Below are 22,947 nucleotides of genomic sequence, written 5' to 3'. Positions count from 1 at the left end.
TGATGAATTGTTTGGTCTTGAACCCTTCGTTTGTAACATTTGAGCTGAATTCTATTTTATCAGTCATCGCATGCTTACAGGCCTTGCATTCAAAACACTTAAAAAACCCCATCGGTTTAGGTAACCAGTTATTGTTTTTAATCTCAGTTTCCTTCCTGTATACGCTGGGCACTAATTTGTTTTTAATGTTCTCCGCCCTTCTGAAGATAACACGGGGTGTTTCTGGCAGATAGTCTTTTAATAGTGTATCTTTGCACAGCACGTGCCAATGTTTCATTAAAATCTTTTTAATATTATGGGCCTCGTTGTTATATCTTGTTATGAATGGAACGATGTTATTGGTGGTGTCTCTTTTTTGCTTGGGTACCATCAGTTCTTCTTTATTTAAATTCAGAGCTCTCATATGTGCTTCTGCAATTAAATCCTGTTTATACTGCCTTTCTTCGAATCTGGTTTCCAGAACTCCTGCTTGTTCTCTATATATCTCAACCTCTGAGCAGTTCCGTCTAATTCGTCTGAATTGTCCGAACGGAATATTCTTTAGCCATTTTTGATGGTGGCAACTGCTGTTTAGTAAAAAGTTATTAGCATCAACTTCCTTGAAATAGGTCTTGGTTTTGAGAATATTCTTCTCAATGTAGATGGTTAGGTCAAGGAAGTTGATGCTCTCTGTACTCATCTCTGATGTGAAACTCAGATTAACCTCATTGTTATTAATATAGGTCAAGAAGAGTTTAAGATTTTCCTCGCTCCCCTGCCAAATGATGAGCACATCATCGATGTATCTCTTCCAGAGGACCAGGTTTGCTCCGTATGGGTTTTCCGACCAGATGTTGGTCTCTTCCCAATGTGCCATGAAGGTGTTGGCATAGCTTGGAGCAAACCTGGTCCCCATAGCGGTCCCGCATTTTTGCAAGAACATGGACCCATCAAACCAAAATAGGTTATGAGACAGAATAAACCTTATTCCATCTAGTAGAAAACATTTTTGTTCCTGTGGGACTGATGGGTCTTTCTCCAGCGCAAATGCCACCGCTGCACACCCATCCTCATGCCTTATTGATGTGTACAAAGACGTCACATCACAGGTCACTAATATGTAGTCTTCTTGCCACTTAATTGTTGATAGTATGTTTAGGACTTCTAAAGTGTCCTTTAGATAGGCTTTTGCGCTAGTCGCGTACTTCTGTAAGTATATGTCAACATATTCAGAGAAGTTCTGTGTCAGAGACCCGATACCCGATATAATGGGTCTACCTGGTGGTCTCTGACGGTTTTTGTGGATCTTGGGTAAAAAGTAGAACACTGGTTTTACTGGTTCAGATTTGAAAAGATAGTTGAACTCCTTTTCACCCAAGATCCCTACGTCCCTTGCTTCACTCAAAATCTGTTTTAGTTCCTCCTGGTATGCCTTTGAAGGATCTTGTGTCAACCTCTCGTAGGTTGTCTCATCACCTAGAATACGGAGACACTCAAAGAGGTAATAACTGGTGTCCATAATAACGACACCACCCCCTTTGTCTGCTGATTTAATTGTAATGCTAGTGTCTTCGCTGAGTGTTTTTAGAGCTTGCTTTTCCTCCTTTGTTAAATTTTCTCTATGCTTACCCTTTTTGGATGCAAGTTTTTCAAAATCGTCCATAACAAGTTTGTTAAACACCTCCAGATATTGCCCTTTGCAATGGGCTGGATAGAAGTTCGATTTATTCTTAAGGTTAGAGTGTATGAACACATCCTTGGGGGTAGCTACAATTTCTGATTCCTTCGTTGATTGATCTTGGCTACACCCTGGGGTACTTTTATTTATAAAAAATCTTTTTATCGTTAATTGCCGTAAATATTTTTGTGCATCGATAAAAAGATCGAAGCCACTAGGCCCCCGTGTAGGCGCAAAATTAAGTCCCTTCGCGAGTACCTGTGTTTGCACTTTGTCTAATGTTTTTGAACTTAAGTTAAAAACCCCTTTTAGCGTGCTGCTTTCTTGCTCCCTACATTTTCTTCTTCCTCTCTTCCCTCTCTGTCTCTTTTCCTTCCTTTCCCTTCCGGTGTCTCCGGTACCCCTGGGTCGTCCAGGCAAGAGAACCTGTTTTTTATCTCCACTGTTCCCTGTGGTGCCTGTTCTAAAAAAGAAACCCCAGCTCTGGGGCCTTCTGTGCGTTCCCAAATAGGGTTACTGGGTTCCTCATATTTGGTTCTCATTTCCCTGTGATCTCTTTCTTCTCTCCTATTCTCATACCTTTCCCTCGACAGTACCTCTCTGGAACGTCTTGGTGATCTTTCTCTCCTCGGTGAACGATCCCGCCTTACTGAACGGTCTCGCCTTGGGGAACGTTCCCATCTATAGCTACGGTCATCTCTGGTATACCTGTTATCTCTGTTATATGAATAATGGTCGCCTCCTCCCCTGCTATAGTAATTGGGATATCTTCTTTCTGTCCCCCCTGTGTGATCTTTATCATACCTTGAGGAACCCCCTTTTTTGTAGGTGTTCGCGGGATATTTCTCCCTCCGTCTATCTTCATGCTGATACCTAGACGTGGGTTTTTTATCATGAACATTCCCGCTACTATCTCCTGTTATGTCTTTTCTAGGTTTTATAGTTACAGGTTTGGCGGGACTTTTGTTAGTATCTAGAGGTTTAGGGGGTACTTTTTTGTCTCTACCTAACGTTGAGTTACTTCTATCCCTCTTATTCGGTTCCCTTGTCATCGATTTATCCCATTTTCTTTGCTTTCCCTCCTTGTAATCCTCCTCGTCCCTTGCAAATTTTTTATTTTTATTTATAAGGACACTTCTTTCTAATGAATCCAATTCTGCGGAGAGTTTACTATTCAGGGTATTAAAGCTGGGACAATTCATAAGGGGCTCCAAAACGGCCTTAATCTGATTTATTTCTTTGTCTAACCTTTCCAGAGTTAACTCATGATGGGATATGAGCAACTTCATTAACTCTATACTGCAAGTGTCTTGTATTTTCTCCCACATGCAGGCATACTCTATTTCTGTGAGTTCAAATGAGGAAGGTTTAGAGACTCTGAGACCTCTAGGGATCCTTGCAACCCTTAAATATTCTTCTAGATATGTTTTATCCAGAAGGATACGTACTTCTTTTTTCATTATTTTATCTAATTTCTCGAATTCAGCTTTAACTATGTCAGAGGTATTGATTTCTTCTTTGACGCTTAATTTGCTCTCTATATCATTAGATCTCAGTGCCCTTTTTACGAACACACTTTGTGTAATGACAATTGGTGTGCTGTCTATGGGGGTGGTTGATTCTTCCTCCACCTCCATATCAGCCATGTTCATAAATATTAAGCTATAAGGTGGCAGCCAACGGTGATGGATATAACAGAGAGACAATAGGAAAAAACCTGGCGCTTACCTTAAGCTTAATATATGAGGTGTGCTTACAATGTGGCAGTAAGTTAGACCACGGCTCTATGACAGATGCTTTGAGCCAGCATGGAGTTCCCCTCTGCTGCAACCCCAGGGAAGGGTTAATCCGGAACCCTTTTAAAGATATAGAGACATACAAGCAATGGGGGAGCGTGGGATTAAAAAAACATTTGACAATAAAAAACAATAAAATACAATAAAATTAATGTGGTTACAACAATATTGCTGGGGGTTGGTGAAAATATTAAATACACTTACACGGCCATGTGCAAGCGGACACGGTAATGTGGTTTCTTTAAGCAATTCCAGTCACTCCCAACAACAGGTAATGGTGGTTTAGAGGGTTTTGAAATAAATATATAAATATATCTGTACTCACACGGCCATGTGTGAGTCCTTGCAGGAAATTGGTAACTTTGGGGTTAAATTAACCCATCTGCATCTCCCCCCAGTGTAGACTCTTCTTTGTTTGCAACCAACGTGGGATTCTAACTCCAGTCTTGGGCATCAGATGGGGACTCTCCCCAGTGGTGGTAGTAGGGGGGGGAGTAGGTAGAGAAAGTGAGGCACGTTGTCAGTGGGGTTTAAAACACATTTATTAGTTTTAAAAGCAATTGGTACAACAAGACTCACATACATACATAGTGGTTGGACCCCTGGCCTCCTCGTGCAGTCCAGGATACAGTTTAAGCAGCCGTTATTGCCAATCACGCGTCCGTGATGCAGGAGGAAAAAAAAACAAAACTTTTTCTCCTTATCTGCAATGGCTGCCTGGTTGATCCGGCTACGGGAGCCACGTTGGGCCAAATTCAGCAGGAACTTTAGAGCTACGCGTTTCGTCGAATCATCGACTTCCTCAGGCTCATATTCTGACGTGGAGGGGGTCTCTGAGTTTTATAAACCCCCTGTGTAATCAAAGTCTAATTGGGGCGGGCTGTGTTTAATAAAGCCCTAATTACAAAGTTTTTTTTTTTTTTTTTTTTTTTTTTTATGTTTTTTTTTTTTGTTTTTTTTTTTTATAAACGAGATTTACATAATTCATGTTCTGTAATCACACTGTCTTGCCTTTTAGAATTGGTTTAAGTTAAAACATTCTTGTATACTTAAATTAATATCCCTGACCATCAGGGGTTAATAGATGACTGCAATAAAATACATACTTGTTGATTATTTAATGAGATAATTTTATCAGAGTATTGTCAAATTTATTTGTAAACTTCACACACATTTAAACAATTTTATACAAATTCTACTAAAATTAAAATTCACAGGTATTTTGGTTTTAAGACCTCCAATGGGGTCCATCTAATCATATGTCAGAATTGGTCATCTGGTGATAATAGTTCAAAGTGTACTTGCTCCTTGAACCTCAACATTTAGATAAACCCTAAAATAATGAAAAAAGAAGTACGTATCCTTCTGGATAAAACATATCTAGAAGAATATTTAAGGGTTGCAAGGATCCCTAGAGGTCTCAGAGTCTCTAAACCTTCCTCATTTGAACTCACAGAAATAGAGTATGCCTGCATGTGGGAGAAAATACAAGACACTTGCAGTATAGAGTTAATGAAGTTGCTCATATCCCATCATGAGTTAACTCTGGAAAGGTTAGACAAAGAAATAAATCAGATTAAGGCCGTTTTGGAGCCCCTTATGAATTGTCCCAGCTTTAATACCCTGAATAGTAAACTCTCCGCAGAATTGGATTCATTAGAAAGAAGTGTCCTTATAAATAAAAATAAAAAATTTGCAAGGGACGAGGAGGATTACAAGGAGGGAAAGCAAAGAAAATGGGATAAATCGATGACAAGGGAACCGAATAAGAGGGATAGAAGTAACTCAACGTTAGGTAGAGACAAAAAAGTACCCCCTAAACCTCTAGATACTAACAAAAGTCCCGCCAAACCTGTAACTATAAAACCTAGAAAAGACATAACAGGAGATAGTAGCGGGAATGTTCATGATAAAAAACCCACGTCTAGGTATCAGCATGAAGATAGACGGAGGGAGAAATATCCCGCGAACACCTACAAAAAAGGGGGTTCCTCAAGGTATGATAAAGATCACACAGGGGGGACAGAAAGAAGATATCCCAATTACTATAGCAGGGGAGGAGGCGACCATTATTCATATAACAGAGATAACAGGTATACCAGAGATGACCGTAGCTATAGATGGGAACGTTCCCCAAGGCGAGACCGTTCAGTAAGGCGGGATCGTTCACCGAGGAGAGAAAGATCACCAAGACGTTCCAGAGAGGTACTGTCGAGGGAAAGGTATGAGAATAGGAGAGAAGAAAGAGATCACAGGGAAATGAGAACCAAATATGAGGAACCCAGTAACCCTATTTGGGAACGCACAGAAGGCCCCAGAGCTGGGGTTTCTTTTTTAGAACAGGCACCACAGGGAACAGTGGAGATAAAAAACAGGTTCTCTTGCCTGGACGACCCAGGGGTACCGGAGACACCGGAAGGGAAAGGAAGGAAAAGAGACAGAGAGGGAAGAGAGGAAGAAGAAAATGTAGGGAGCAAGAAAGCAGCACGCTAAAAGGGGTTTTTAACTTAAGTTCAAAAACATTAGACAAAGTGCAAACACAGGTACTCGCGAAGGGACTTAATTTTGCGCCTACACGGGGGCCTAGTGGCTTCGATCTTTTTATCGATGCACAAAAATATTTACGGCAATTAACGATAAAAAGATTTTTTATAAATAAAAGTACCCCAGGGTGTAGCCAAGATCAATCAACGAAGGAATCAGAAATTGTAGCTACCCCCAAGGATGTGTTCATACACTCTAACCTTAAGAATAAATCGAACTTCTATCCAGCCCATTGCAAAGGGCAATATCTGGAGGTGTTTAACAAACTTGTTATGGACGATTTTGAAAAACTTGCATCCAAAAAGGGTAAGCATAGAGAAAATTTAACAAAGGAGGAAAAGCAAGCTCTAAAAACACTCAGCGAAGACACTAGCATTACAATTAAATCAGCAGACAAAGGGGGTGGTGTCGTTATTATGGACACCAGTTATTACCTCTTTGAGTGTCTCCGTATTCTAGGTGATGAGACAACCTACGAGAGGTTGACACAAGATCCTTCAAAGGCATACCAGGAGGAACTAAAACAGATTTTGAGTGAAGCAAGGGACGTAGGGATCTTGGGTGAAAAGGAGTTCAACTATCTTTTCAAATCTGAACCAGTAAAACCAGTGTTCTACTTTTTACCCAAGATCCACAAAAACCGTCAGAGACCACCAGGTAGACCCATTATATCGGGTATCGGGTCTCTGACACAGAACTTCTCTGAATATGTTGACATATACTTACAGAAGTACGCGACTAGCGCAAAAGCCTATCTAAAGGACACTTTAGAAGTCCTAAACATACTATCAACAATTAAGTGGCAAGAAGACTACATATTAGTGACCTGTGATGTGACGTCTTTGTACACATCAATAAGGCATGAGGATGGGTGTGCAGCGGTGGCATTTGCGCTGGAGAAAGACCCATCAGTCCCACAGGAACAAAAATGTTTTCTACTAGATGGAATAAGGTTTATTCTGTCTCATAACCTATTTTGGTTTGATGGGTCCATGTTCTTGCAAAAATGCGGGACCGCTATGGGGACCAGGTTTGCTCCAAGCTATGCCAACACCTTCATGGCACATTGGGAAGAGACCAACATCTGGTCGGAAAACCCATACGGAGCAAACCTGGTCCTCTGGAAGAGATACATCGATGATGTGCTCATCATTTGGCAGGGGAGCGAGGAAAATCTTAAACTCTTCTTGACCTATATTAATAACAATGAGGTTAATCTGAGTTTCACATCAGAGATGAGTACAGAGAGCATCAACTTCCTTGACCTAACCATCTACATTGAGAAGAATATTCTCAAAACCAAGACCTATTTCAAGGAAGTTGATGCTAATAACTTTTTACTAAACAGCAGTTGCCACCATCAAAAATGGCTAAAGAATATTCCGTTCGGACAATTCAGACGAATTAGACGGAACTGCTCAGAGGTTGAGATATATAGAGAACAAGCAGGAGTTCTGGAAACCAGATTCGAAGAAAGGCAGTATAAACAGGATTTAATTGCAGAAGCACATATGAGAGCTCTGAATTTAAATAAAGAAGAACTGATGGTACCCAAGCAAAAAAGAGACACCACCAATAACATCGTTCCATTCATAACAAGATATAACAACGAGGCCCATAATATTAAAAAGATTTTAATGAAACATTGGCACGTGCTGTGCAAAGATACACTATTAAAAGACTATCTGCCAGAAACACCCCGTGTTATCTTCAGAAGGGCGGAGAACATTAAAAACAAATTAGTGCCCAGCGTATACAGGAAGGAAACTGAGATTAAAAACAATAACTGGTTACCTAAACCGATGGGGTTTTTTAAGTGTTTTGAATGCAAGGCCTGTAAGCATGCGATGACTGATAAAATAGAATTCAGCTCAAATGTTACAAACGAAGGGTTCAAGACCAAACAATTCATCACATGCAAAACCAAATACGTGGTATATATGCTCCAATGCCCATGTGGACTCCAGTATGTGGGCCGGACCATAAGAAGTCTTAGGACCCGCATACTGGAACACTTGGGCAATATAAGAAGGGGAATGACCACCCATAGTGTGCCCCTTCATTTTATCCAGAAACATGGGGGGGACCCCTCAGGACTACTTTATAGGGGATTAGAAGTGGTCCCTGAGAATTGGAGGGGGGGTGATAGATTGAGACGTTTACGGCAGAGGGAGACGTTTTGGATATACCGTTTGAAATCCATGTCCCCCTCAGGCCTCAACGTCGACCTCGATATCGCCGCTTTCAATTGAATAAATTTAATTAAATTTTACTGGGCTACTGAGGCATTCATTAAACTATATAGAGTTATGAGGGAGGAACTTTTTACCCCTATCTAGAACCATAAGAAAATTGGATTAGATGTGGGTTTGATTGTATTTCCCCTCTCCCCTTCTTCTTTTACAGTTCCATTCATTTACAGTTCCATTCTGTTACAGCTCCCTTTAGTTCCCTAGATTTTCTTTGTCCAGCGTCAGTTCCCTTTTTAGTTTTAGTTTTTAGTTGTCAGTCTTGTTTTTAGATTTTTAGTTCATAGCTTTTAGATTTAGAATGATAATAATATTTTGTGCGACTATTACAAAAGTGATTAATTTTTAAAATGGAACATATTGCGTATGATCCATTTATAATTGTTTTTTAACCAATGTATAACCCTGACGGGGATGGGTAATTTACTTTTTATATTAAAGGATTTGGGCACTTTTGATAGCCAAAATGTTCTAACTAATTTATATGTGTTTATAAATCTACATGGTAAGAATTTTTTATCTAAATGTTGAGGTTCAAGGAGCAAGTACACTTTGAACTATTATCACCAGATGACCAATTCTGACATATGATTAGATGGACCCCATTGGAGGTCTTAAAACCAAAATACCTGTGAATTTTAATTTTAGTAGAATTTGTATAAAATTGTTTAAATGTGTGTGAAGTTTACAAATAAATTTGACAATACTCTGATAAAATTATCTCATTAAATAATCAACAAGTATGTATTTTATTGCAGTCATCTATTAACCCCTGATGGTTAGGGATATTAATTTAAGTATACAAGAATGTTTTAACTTAAACCAATTCTAAAAGGCAAGACAGTGTGATTACAGAACATGAATTATGTAAATCTCGTTTATAAAAAAAAAAACAAAAAAAAAAACATAAAAAAAAAAAAAAAAAAAAAAAAACTTTGTAATTAGGGCTTTATTAAACACAGCCCGCCCCAATTAGACTTTGATTACACAGGGGGTTTATAAAACTCAGAGACCCCCTCCACGTCAGAATATGAGCCTGAGGAAGTCGATGATTCGACGAAACGCGTAGCTCTAAAGTTCCTGCTGAATTTGGCCCAACGTGGCTCCCGTAGCCGGATCAACCAGGCAGCCATTGCAGATAAGGAGAAAAAGTTTTGTTTTTTTTCCTCCTGCATCACGGACGCGTGATTGGCAATAACGGCTGCTTAAACTGTATCCTGGACTGCACGAGGAGGCCAGGGGTCCAACCACTATGTATGTATGTGAGTCTTGTTGTACCAATTGCTTTTAAAACTAATAAATGTGTTTTAAACCCCACTGACAACGTGCCTCACTTTCTCTACCTACTCCCCCCCCTACTACCACCACTGGGGAGAGTCCCCATCTGATGCCCAAGACTGGAGTTAGAATCCCACGTTGGTTGCAAACAAAGAAGAGTCTACACTGGGGGGAGATGCAGATGGGTTAATTTAACCCCAAAGTTACCAATTTCCTGCAAGGACTCACACATGGCCGTGTGAGTACAGATATATTTATATATTTATTTCAAAACCCTCTAAACCACCATTACCTGTTGTTGGGAGTGACTGGAATTGCTTAAAGAAACCACATTACCGTGTCCGCTTGCACATGGCCGTGTAAGTGTATTTAATATTTTCACCAACCCCCAGCAATATTGTTGTAACCACATTAATTTTATTGTATTTTATTGTTTTTTATTGTCAAATGTTTTTTTAATCCCACGCTCCCCCATTGCTTGTATGTCTCTATATCTTTAAAAGGGTTCCGGATTAACCCTTCCCTGGGGTTGCAGCAGAGGGGAACTCCATGCTGGCTCAAAGCATCTGTCATAGAGCCGTGGTCTAACTTACTGCCACATTGTAAGCACACCTCATATATTAAGCTTAAGGTAAGCGCCAGGTTTTTTCCTATTGTCTACCTGCATGTGGGTGCCTGGCAGTGAGACCATTACCTGCATGTGGGTGCCTGGCAGTGAGAGTATTACCTGCATGTGGGTGCCTGGCAGTGAGACCATTACCTGCATGTGGGTGCCTGGCAGTGAGACCATTACCTGCACGTGGGTGCCTGGCAGTGAGAGTATTACCTGCATGTGGGTGCCTGGCAGTGAGACCATTACCTGCATGTGGGTGCCTGGCAGTGAGACCATTACCTGCATGCGGGTGCCTGACAGTGAGACCATTACCTGCATGTGGTTGCCTGACAGTGAGACCATTACCTGCATGTGGGTGCCTGGCAGTGAGACCATTACCTGCATGTGGGTGCCTGGCAGTGAGACCATTACCTGCATGTGGTTGCCTGACAGTGAGACCATTACTTGCATGTGGGTGCCTGACAGTGAGACCATTACCTGCATGTGGGTGCCTGGCAGTGAGAGTATTACCTGCATGTGGGTGCCTGGCAGTGAGACCATTACCTGCATGTGGGTGCCTGGCAGTGAGACCATTACCTGCATGCGGGTGCCTGACAGTGAGACCATTACCTGCATGTGGGTGCCTGGCAGTGAGAGTATTACCTGCATGTGGGTGCCTGGCAGTGAGACCATTACCTGCATGTGGGTGCCTGGCAGTGAGACCATTACCTGCATGCGGGTGCCTGACAGTGAGACCATTACCTGCATGTGGTTGCCTGACAGTGAGACCATTACCTGCATGTGGGTGCCTGGCAGTGAGACCATTACCTGCATGTGGGTGCCTGGCAGTGAGACCATTACCTGCATGTGGTTGCCTGACAGTGAGACCATTACTTGCATGTGGGTGCCTGACAGTGAGACCATTACCTGCATGTGGGTGTCTGACAGTGAGACCATTACCTGCATGCGGGTGTCTGGCAGTGAGACCATTACCTGCATGTGGGTGCCTGACAGTGAGACCATTACCTGCATGTGGGTGCCTGGCAGTGAGACCATTACCTGCATGTGGGTGCCTGGCAGTGAGACCATTACCTGCATGCGGGTGCCTGACAGTGAGACCATTACCTGCATGTGGTTGTCTGACAGTGAGACCATTACCTGCATGTGGGTGCCTGACAGTGAGACCATTACCTGCATGTGGGTGCCTATCAGTGAGACCATTACCTGCATGTGGGTGCCTGGCAGTGAGACCATTACCTGCATGTGTGTGCCTGACAGTGAGACCATTACCTGCATGCGGGTGCCTGACAGTGAGACCATTACCTGCATGTGGGTGCCTGGCAGTGAGACCATTACCTGCATGTGGGTGCCTGGCAGTGAGACCATTACCTGCATGTGGGTGCCTGACAGTGAGACCATTACCTGCATGTGGGTGCCTGTCAGTGAGACCATTACCTGCATGTGGCTGCCTGGCAGTGAGACCATTACCTGCATGCGGGTGCCTGACAGTGAGACCTTTACCTGCATGTGGGTGTCTGACAGTGAGACCATTACCTGCATGTGGGTGCCTGACAGTGAGACCATTACCTGCATGTGGGTGCCTGACAGTGAGACGATTACCTGCATTTGGGTGCCTGACAGTGAGACCATTACCTGCATGTGGGTGCCTGACAGTGAGACCATTACCTGCATGCGGGTGCCTGACAGTGAGACCATTACCTGCATGCGGGTATCTGACAGTGAGACCATTACCTGCATGTGGGTGCCTGACAGTGAGACCATTACCTGCATGTGGGTGCCTGACAGTGAGACCATTACCTGCATGCGGGTGTCTGGCAGTGAGACCATTACCTGCATGTGGGTGCCTGACAGTGAGACCATTACCTGCATGTGGGTGCCTGACAGTGAGACGATTACCTGCATTTGGGTGCCTGACAGTGAGACCATTACCTGCATGTGGGTGCCTGACAGTGAGACCATTACCTGCATGCGGGTGCCTGACAGTGAGACCATTACCTGCATGCGGGTATCTGACAGTGAGACCATTACCTGCATGTGGGTGCCTGACAGTGAGACCATTACCTGCATGTGGGTGCCTGACAGTGAGACCATTACCTGCATGCGGGTGTCTGGCAGTGAGACCATTACCTGCATGTGGGTGCCTGACAGTGAGACCATTACCTGCATGCGGGTGTCTGACAGTGAGACCATTACCTGCATGTGGGTGCCTGGCATTGAGACCATTACCTGCATGCGGGTGCCTGACAGTGAGACCATTACCTGCATGTGGGTGCCTGGCAGTGAGACCATTACCTGCATGTGGGTGCCTGACAGTGAGACCATTACCTGCATGTGGCTGCCTGACAGTGAGACCATTACCTGCATGTGGGTGCCTGGCAGTGAGACCATTACCTGCATGTGGGTGCCTGACAGTGAGAGAAGAGAAATGTAAGGCTATGCATTTGGGAAACAAGAATAAACAGCAATTACAAATTAAATGAGGATAAATTAGGAGAATACTTGATGGAGAAGGATTTAGGAGTGCTTGTAGACAGCAGGCTTAGCAATAATGCCCGAAGTTATGCAGTACCTGTAGCTGCAGAAGCAAACAAGATCTTATCTTGCCTTAAACAGGCAATGAACGTAAACATAATTACGCCCATTTATAAAGCATTAGTAAGAACACACCTTGAATATGGAGTACTTAGAGAAGACATTATGGAACTAGAGAAAGTACAGAGAAGAGCCACCAAATTAATAAAGGGGATGAATAATCTAATTTGAGGAGAGTTTAGCTAAATTAGATTTTTTTACATTAAACAAGAGGCGTCTAAGGCTAAGGCCCCGCTCCCTCCGTCAGCGCTCCCGCACTGCAGACAGGCGGGGCGCTGACATACACAGACCACGATATGCGGTCTGTAGGGAGCCGGAGCGGGAGGTGGGCGGGAGTGGGAGGCTTGAGCAGGAGGGGGGGCGTGGCTTGAGCGGAGGTACCCGCTACTCTCCCCCCCCCCCTCCCTCCACGGGCTCGGGCTGGAGCTGCTGATGGAAATAATCACAAGCAACACACACTCATACACACACGCAGGCACTCATACACACACGCAGGCACTCTCTCACACACACACACACACGCACTCTCTCTCACACACACACACGCACGCAGGCAGGCACTCATACACATACACACACACACACAGACAGAGGCAGGCACTCACGCACTCAGGCACACACATACACACACACACACAGACAGAGGCAGGCACTCACGCACTCAGGCACACACATACACAAACACAGATAGGCACTCAGACACACACATACACACACACAGACACGCACTCACGCACACACACAGATAGGCACTCAGACACACACAGACACGCACTTGACGTGACGTGACACCACATGACGTGTCGAAGCTAGGGATCACAATTCTCTTGTATCCCCTAGCGGCTGACGCGTCACAGCGTGTAGTGAGCTGTGCAGCCAGGGGGGACCGGGACCGGCTCGGGAGGATTCCCCTGCTGGTGGGGAACTCGCGTGTGGCCGCCCGCGCTGCCGGGCGCAGCGGGTCCCAGGCCTAAGAGGGGATATGATAACTATATACAAATATATTTGGGGACAGTACAAGGAGCTTTCAGAAGATCTATTCAGCCCAACGACAGTACAAAGGACTCAGGGGCCATCCCTTAAGGTTGGAGGAAAGGAGATTTCACCAGCAACAAATGAAATGGTTCTTTACAGTAAGTGCAATAAATATGTGGGATTCATTACCCATGGAGACTGATGGTAGATATAAAGTTTATTTATTTATTTATTTTTTTCAAAAAAAGGTTGGACATTTTTTTTAGAAATGAAATATATTCCAAATAAGAAAACATGGGAAGGATGTTGATCCAGGGAGTAATCTGATTGCCAATATTTGGAGTCAGGAAGGAATTTATTTTCCCCTTATGAGATATTTCACTTGGGTTTTTTGTTTGCTTTCCTCTGGATCAATATACTGATATAGTATAAAGTATCTGTCGTGTAAATTTAGCATAGGTTAAACTTGATGGACGTACTGTATGTCTTTTTTCAACCTCCTCTATTATGTAACTGTGTAACTATGTGACTATGTAACTGTGTAACTGTGTCACTATGTAACTATGTATTTACTAAGACAGCAATCTGAAGGATGAATCTGCTTTAAATGATAACTTGCCTTTTGTTTTCAGGAGCCTGGTTGTTGCAAAGGTTTTTTTGGTCCTGACTGCAAATCCTGTCCTGCAGGATTTTCAGATCCCTGTTATGGCAGAGGGATTGTAAGTTTACTGCTGAGTTTTCTTATTTACAGTATGTGATTGGTACAATTAGGAAAATGCTGTATTGTTAAATCAGTAAACTTGCTGCTCATAATTTTTGTAACGATCTTCTAATACTGACATTTTTTCCTCTGGAAGCCTCTGGTTCTGAAAATATTTACATTTTGTGTCTCTACTTCTCAGGCAATTTTAAATGGACATCAGTAATTTATCTGCCAGTAAGCTAATTAGTAACGGCATATATGTCATATGTGGATTTGCTGCATCATAATGATGTCCTCAGCAATGCTTGGCTCAGTAGCATACAGGTTTTTTACTGGCAGACAGTTTAATCTTAACCTCTAAAAAAAACAAAAGGAGGAAAAATGTAGGTCCGTATTGAATAAGTTGTTTTCTGCCATAAGACCTTTTCCATGCTGGAAGGGAACTTCCAGCCCATTCCAGAGTCCTCCAGCACCGCAAGGTGTCTTTTGGCAAAAAAAAACTGCTTTAAATAAACAAACTCGGTCATTATCATGGTAATGAGAAATTTTATTTTTTAAATTGCTGACAGCCATGTTACAGCTTTTTTAAACTCCCACATTTAAAATTGTATATTTTAGAATGTGCAGCATTCAGTTATTTGATTTAATTAGTAAACAATGGTCTACTTGTTTTACATATGTGGTGCTATTACACAAGACATTTGTTGATACAGAAAGATACATTATGGCCCATTCAAGGTGTGTTTTGGAGTCAGAATGTGTCTTATGGAATAGCACTATTTATTAATTATGGCCCTTAAGCTGTGTCATCAGTAAAACCCCATACAGTATCACCAAACACATCAGATTCTGCAAAGGCCTCCAAGACTGGAGAAGCCGCTGTGCTTCTGAATCTAACATGGCCCCTGTCACAGGGCAGCTTCATTGGCTGAACATAGCTGGTTGGGAGCAGGTCGGGTTATTCTGCAAATAATTGACCTGGCATAGGAAGATAGCAACTGCCCTTTCACACCTGCATTGCACCCCAGACTGTCATGATAATTTTCAGTTAGCACTGAAATAGATTGTGGTAGCCCATGTGTTATTCTATTATTCTATTATGTGTGCTCTTGCAGTGCAATGACGGTATTCAAGGAAACGGCAAGTGTACATGCTTTGTGAAGTATAAAGGAATTGCCTGTCACATATGCTCCAACCCAAATAAACATGGGAAAGACTGCGAAGAAGGTGAGCAAATAAAACTCTTTGTCAAGAAGCAAAATTGTATTATTAAAACAGTAATTCCTCCTAATCCCTTTATTTTTTATTTGTTTTGCAGAATCTGAACCAAAGTGTCTTTTAGGGCTAATCCACACTGTTTTAGCTTCTTCTCCCCCAGTTTCCAAGATATATACCTCTGTAGTTGCTGGTAATCCGTTTCTCATTAGGTAAATCAAAGTGGGATTGATAAGGTTGCTGCTTCCTATTGGATTATTCCAACAGTCATCTTTGATTTTTGACGTTTAGTTTCGGCCGATTCTATGTTTCAGACTTTGTAAAAAAAAAAATGGGTGAAAATCATATGGATTTCTAATCGGGGGATTTTAAAGGCAGGTTCAAATATATATTTTTTAAAAATATATATTTATAGCTAATTCTAAGTTACTAAACTTTGGGTTGTAACATACTACATCAAAAAAACTCTCATTTGCTGATTGCCAAACTTCCGAAATATCCTAGAAGCAGAATGTCTCCAAATTCCATTTTTTTTCTCGGTGCCCAAGTTGCATTTGACGTATGGCTATTGTTAGCAATCGACTGGACAGAGTCTGAAAAAGACCAGTGCACATTTTTTTTTATTTTTATAACTTTGATTTTTATTGGTTTTCAATGTAAAACAAGTGACTAACATACAACAATTGTTACAGTACATTTACATACCAATATTAAACATGTTTCTTTTAATTCCAAAAAGGAAACAATAAGGGGTTAAGGGGGAGGGCAAAGGGGCGGGTCTGCTCCCCAATCCAAGCTCCGTGCTGCCACTGGACTCGCCCAGCCCAGTCTTATGATTGCTTTCCTACTCCTTTCCTACTACACACCTGGGATTAATGCTACCTCATTTGCGACCTTCACTCCAGCATTACTGTCAAACGAGAACGCATTTGCATCTATTAAAGACAGATCGAGGTTCTCTCTACCCTTGGGATGTCTGTCTGAGCCAACCAGGGCATCCAGACTTTTAGAAATTTTTCGCCAGTGTCATTGACCAAACTTGTCAGCTTTTCCATCTGGCATACAAACCAAATTCTGTTCCTGATCGTGGGTATTGATGGAATTTTATTCTGTTTCCTTAATGCTGCAATCTCGCACCTCGTTGCTGTTGCAAAATGGGCAACCAATTTAAGTTCTGCTTTGGTTAGGCCTGGCCATGGTCTATTCAGTAGAAAGAGCCATGGGTCTAGTGGAATAGTGAGGTCAAAAATCCTCTGTAGTCAATCTCTAATATTCTCCCATACAGGGGCAATCCGAGGACAAGACCACAGCAAATGCAACAAATCTGCACTCTCTCCACATTGTCTAGGACACAATGGGGAGTTCAAATCCAGAAATTTCGAAAATTTAAGTGGGGTGAGATACCATCTCATTAGAACCTTATATGCGTCTCCTTTAATGTCGTGCACATTGAGCTCTTGGCCGTTGCTGTAGCGATTTTTGTTCATTCTGCGGCGTCTAGTATCTCTCTCAGGTCTGTCTCCCATTGTGCCATATATCCTAACTTTTGTGATACCTTAAGACCAGAACCAATCACCTCTCTATACATTTGCGATGTAAGTCCCCGGGTATCAGTCTCAATAAGACAGAGCTTTTCAAAATTAGTCAATGGGGGATGAGGGGTAGAATTATTATAGAATGCTCTGATCTGGATGTATCTAAAGATTTCTGAATGAGGGATATTTTTATCTGATCTAATTTGCTCAAAAGTTTTAATCTTACTATTCCCCTCCAGATCTCTGAGTTTAATCAGACCTTTTTGTATCCAAATTGAGAAGTCCGTTCCATGCACACCTGGAGCAAACTCTGGGTTGCCCCAGAGAGGGGTCATCAAGGAGTTCCTGTTGGTTAGAGCACATTTAAATTTGGAACTCTCCCAAATTGTTAACGAGCTGGTCATCGAGGATAATGGCGATTTTAAAGCTTTCCGAGCTAATGTTGGGATCCAGATTAGGTTTTTCAACTCCAATGGGGAGCAAACCTCTTTCTCCAATGCTACCCATCTTTTCAATGCAAGGTCTGTATCCCATTGGGATATTTGGCATAATTGCGCTGCTTTATAATATGATAACAGGCAAGATACCGCCAGCCCCCCTTTTGATGTTTGCTTCATAAGGGTCAGTTTCCTAATTCTTGCTTTCTTACCTCCCCCAATGAATTTGTATATCTCAGATTGCAGAGAGTCTATATGTTTCAGTCTCAGTGGCACTGGTAGAGTCTGAAACAGATATAGTATCTACGGGAGGAGATTCATTTTGACACTATAAATCCTTCCAATCCATGAGATGTTGTGGAATGACCATGTTCTTAGATCCTTTCTTAGGTACTGTATGAGTTTTGGGAAATTTGCCTTATAAATGGACCCATAATTTTTGGTGATATGGATACCTAAATACTTTATGCATTGCGTTACCAGTTAAAATTGAAATTAATCTCGATTAGTTGCTCTGTTGGTTTTGGTAAATTTATATTTAGTGCCTCTGATTTAGATTGATTAATTTTAAACCCTGACATTTTGTTCAATTTCCCTAACAGGCTGATAAGTTCGGGAGAGAAGTGAGTGGGTTAGACAGCACCATGAGGACATCGTCTGCGTTATAGGGCCACCTTATGCGTTTGGTTTCTCGTGTCGATTCCAGTGATGTCTGGGCAATTACGGATCTGAGCCGCTAAAGGCTCCATGCACAGGGCAAATAACAGCGGTGAAATGAGGCATCCCTGTCTCGTGCCAGTTTTGATCCTGAGGGGATCAGAGCTAAAGCCCTGGTGAATAATTCTAGCGACAGGGTTCGAGTACAGTGACATGATCGCATTTGTCAGCTTTTTCCCGAAGCCAAATGACCCAAGCGTCTCTCTAAGATATGCCCATTCTATCCTATCAAATGCCTTTTCTGCATCCAAACTCAACACCATAACCTGTATTTTTTTTGTATTGGCTATTTCTAGCGGATCAATAATTCATCGTGTGTTGTCAGCCCCTTGTTTATCTCTAATAAATCCGACTTGATATGGGTGTATCAGTCTGGGCAGGATACGACTTAATCTGTTGCCGATTAGTTTAGAGTAAATTTTGATGTCTGTGTTTATAAGGATATTGGCCTGTAACTCATACAGTCTGGGGGTTCTTTTCCTTGTTTGAATATTAGTGATATAGACGCCTGGAGCATGCAGTGCACATTTTAATGATTAACTTTTTAAATACAGTAGTTTACAGCTGATAGTGTACTACATTCAATATATGTATCATATCTACTAGTTTGGCACTGTACAAACCACATCACCTTGCTATATTTTGTCATTTTACACGTGGTTGTACTGTAATTTTTAAAGTTTACCTCAATAGTGTCAAACAAAATGTGTGAGATATTAATTTTGCTATTTAAGTGTAGCCCTGGCTGGTTTGGGCTATCAGTCTGCCCTCCTCCTGGCAGTAATCCATGGTAAAGAAACACTCCTCCCGTGGGAGGCAGGAACGGTGCACAGCCGAGAGAAAAACTGCAAGCAGGCAGTGGTGGTGTAGAAAAACTCTTTAATCCAACATCAGGGTAAAAGTCTGGCGGATCCTCTGACGCGTTTCAGCCCGTGGGCCTTTGTCAAAGAGTGATCCGCCAGTGAACATACAGCCCTAATATGTAGTGTCAGAACTCAGCACACCTGCCGGACAATCACCAAGAGGTGCTCAGCAGGTGTACCTGCTGACTCATCACATAGGGGACACAATGCTTATGATAAAAACAGTAACAGATTCATAATATTGGGTAAATAAACACTAGTCAAAGTATAAATATATAACCAACTTGAATACTGGAACTGATAATGATTAAAAATGAAATGGCAAAACCAGACATAGCAAGATTGTTTTAGAATACTTAAGATGATAAACAACACATCAATAAATAATAAACATAATAGCAATGGAAGTGGATGGGGAGTACTAATAAGTATAGAATGATATATAATAATACCTATATAGACCACATATGATAGTGCTATATGAGAAATGGATATGATAGAAACATGAATTGATATAACAACCATGTTCATTAATAAAGAATTTGAACTCCACTGGAGAAAAATACTGGATGAGAGTTCTAAAAAACTTGTGGAACTTATAATACAAACGAAAATTAATGATAAGGCAGTCTTAGCCAAAGAGATAAATACTCTCAAAACCGAGCTTAATAAATTTAGTCATATGGAACAATTCCCACATAATGACAAAATCTTGTTACAAAATATTGAAAAAATGGAGAAAGGGGTGATCCTGAAAAAACAAGAGAAATTTTCAAGAGATAGAGTGAATTATGAAAGGAATCAGGTCTATTTCTGGGAAAGACCTATTTCCAACCGGGACTTTAACAGATCTAGAAACCCCTCTCACTCCACACCTAATAAATGGGCGCATGATGGAGACAATATTGAACAAAGGTCAAATACAAAATCTCTTCTTAAATCACCGCATTCAGACCGTAGGTCTAGTTTTGATACTGATTCATCTGACACTACGGATAGACCATCTGTGTCCTTTTCTAAACATGGACATCAAGACCATAAAGATTCTGAACGTGGCTTTTTAAATAAGAGCTATTTATCAAGTACCCGTGATGATCCACCTGGGCCCCCTGCTAATAAAACCAACACACAGGCAAAAAACAGAAGAGGTGCAGAAGGGGGAAGAAGAACAGGGAAAATCACTGGCTCCGACAGCAAGAGAAAGAAATACTTCTAGATGTATCTAAAAGCAATGTCATTAATATCTCAGACACTGTTTTGACTCCGCAACAAACATTGCTGTTGAACAAAGGCCTTAATTTTGCTCCTTATGAGAACCTTAATCTTTTTTCTACCATTATAGACCTCCAAAAATATACTAGGAAGTTAGCTCTTAAAAAATAGTTTATTAAAAAAGATAATGCTAGTGTGTTTACAGATACTGATCCATATGTTGAACCGACTAATCTGGATGTGTGTTCTTTCAGGGAAGATGTCTTCAATCTTGAGATGAAATCTTTATATCTGGAGGGCTGTATAGATAACCCATTAGAAACCCCATTTTTTGGTCATGTAGACTCTGGTTTAAAAAGAAGATCATTGTTTATTCCCCACAATTCCAGGGGTCCCAGTATATCCACTTTTGAAAGGTTGGTCGACAGAGACCTTAGAATTTTGGCAGAAGGTTTTTCCTTTTCATCACCTACATTTGATAATCTCTCTAAAGAAGAGATGACTGACCTTGACATTTTAAAACATGACAATTCCATCATTATAAAAAAGGCGGACAAAGGGGGTGCCATTGTGGTCCAATCAGCCCTTAAGTATAGGGAAGAAGCCTTAAGGTTATTGAGTGATAGTAATTTCTACTTGAGATTGAAGACAGATCCCACATCTAATTACATTAAAGATTTACAGAAGTGAGACTTCCGGTGACGTCACCGCACATGGACACATAGACGGAGAGCTCCCGAGCCCCTGACAGTATAAAACACCAACCGCTCGAAAAAACCGGCGCAACAAAGCGTCTCTAGCTATTTCCCGGCGAGTCAGAGGCCCGCTCTGAGCTGCGGCCTACTCCAAGATGGCGACGCATCTAACTCGCAGGGCCTGGCAGTGCGGCCGATAAGGAACCTGACGGCGTGAGTAGGGAAATAAACAAGGAGTATCTCGAAGACCTGTTCACCAGGATGAGACAGGGCTTCCAAGACGATCTCTCTAAAGCAGTGCATACCCTGCAAGCTAACATGAATCGTCTATCGGAGAGCACAGACACTATTAAAAATAAAGTGGACAGTCTGGAACATGCCCAATCCTCTGTAGAAATTAACAGAATGCAGTTCGAGATACGGGCACTCAATGAGCAAGCGGAAGAACAGACAAGCGGAAGACCGCAGACAAAATGTCCGGATCAGATATATCCCAGAGGCGGTTGACGCAGACTTGCTTCGCTATATTTGATGGACCTGTTCAAGGACTTGGTCCCAGAGCTCATTCTCGACAAGATGGAGATGGACCGTGCCCACAGAGCCCTGGGGCCAAAGTCTGCGGATCCCAGAAGAGCAAGAGATGTCATCATTAAACTGCACCACTACCTGACAAAGGAGGTGATCCTCACGGCCAGCAGAGAGAGGGGCACAGTGCAGTTTCAGAACACTAAGCTTGAAATATACAGTGACCTCTCAAAAAAAACGATTGACAGACGAAGAGAGCTAAAGCCTTTGACCCAAAAACTAAAGGACAACAACGTAAAATACCGCTGGAGTTTTCCCTTTAAAATCGTGGTAAATAAGGGAGGCAAATTCCATACGCTCTCCTACCCTGAGGACTGCACGCGGTTCCTAAGAGGCCTGGGTCTGACACAAGCTGGAGAAGAAGACGCCCCTGAGGATGCGGAGGATACAGGGCGCCAACACCAACAGCCGAGACCACAGCGAGCATCACAACGGATCGCCACGTAGAGAGCCCCAGCAGAAGAGGAGTAGGGGATCCCCCCCTGCGCGTCTCGCTTGCAGCACGCACAAGAGGAGCACTTGCCTGGCCTGTTGACATGCGGAGTTCTGTGAGGATGCAGCGACGTTGAGGACTGTGCCGCTGTGATCCGCTGTCCTGGAGGGTGTCCGGGACTTGGAGGGCCCCTCTGTTCCCGACGCCCATTTGCCTGCTGATGCGCCTGGACCCAAGCTTGGTCTGCCTTGTTCCTCCCCCCCTCCCTCCTCTCCCCCCTGGGGCTGCCTGCTCTGCGGCTTGTGGACGGGTCTCGCTCCCCCGCGTGGTTGCCCCCCCCCCCGCGTGCTGTAGCCGCGGCTCTCTCCGGCTCCTCGAACTGGGGGCCGGGTGGAGAGGCCCTGTATATGGGCCCTTAGGGGGGTGATCGCGGTGTTTCAGGGGGGGAGGGCGCAGGTGTTGGGGTTGGTGGGGGCTGGGACTGGGCTGAGGGGGAAGCTTGTCGCAATCGGAACTAATGCATTCTACACAGAATCCGTTCTAAAATGGTGGCACTTACCTGAGTATCAAGCCTAAAATTTACCATCTAGTGGTGAAACATCATATCAACTCCATAATAAATGAGTATGGCCATAGCAATGTAAAAGGAAAATCAAGCTCTGAAGCAGCTCAACGATAACTAAGGCTAAGGCCCCGCTCCCTCTGTCAGCGCTCCCGCACTGCAGACAGGCGGGGCGCTGACATACACAGACCGCGATATGCGGTCTCTAGGGAGTGGGAGGCTTGAGCGGGAGGGGGGGCGTGGCTTGAGCGGAGGGACCCGCTACTCTCCCCCCCCCCTCCCTCCC

The 22,947-nt window shown here is 42.9% G+C and overlaps 1 protein-coding gene across 4 annotated transcripts in view; it reads left to right on the top strand.

Moving 5' to 3' along the window:
- STAB1 (stabilin 1) overlaps positions 1–22,947 on the top strand; it is a 474,288-nt gene that overhangs the window by 216,136 nt on the left and 235,205 nt on the right. For all 4 annotated transcript variants that reach the window (XR_012788655.1, XM_075575004.1, XM_075575003.1 and 1 more), the window contains exons 21-22: positions 14,337–14,423; positions 15,523–15,634. Coding sequence is in view for 3 of the 4 variants with exons in the window: in XM_075575004.1 (XP_075431119.1) it covers positions 14,337–14,423; positions 15,523–15,634 (199 nt within the window). In the remaining variant the exon portion in view is untranslated. The remainder of the gene's footprint in view (positions 1–14,336; positions 14,424–15,522; positions 15,635–22,947) is intronic.

The sequence above is a fragment of the Ascaphus truei genome, chromosome 17, assembly GCF_040206685.1.
Source record: "Ascaphus truei isolate aAscTru1 chromosome 17, aAscTru1.hap1, whole genome shotgun sequence".
NCBI classification, from domain to species: domain Eukaryota; kingdom Metazoa; phylum Chordata; class Amphibia; order Anura; family Ascaphidae; genus Ascaphus; species Ascaphus truei.
Note: the sequence above shows the minus strand (reverse complement) of the source record. Positions and strands in the feature narration are given on the sequence as shown.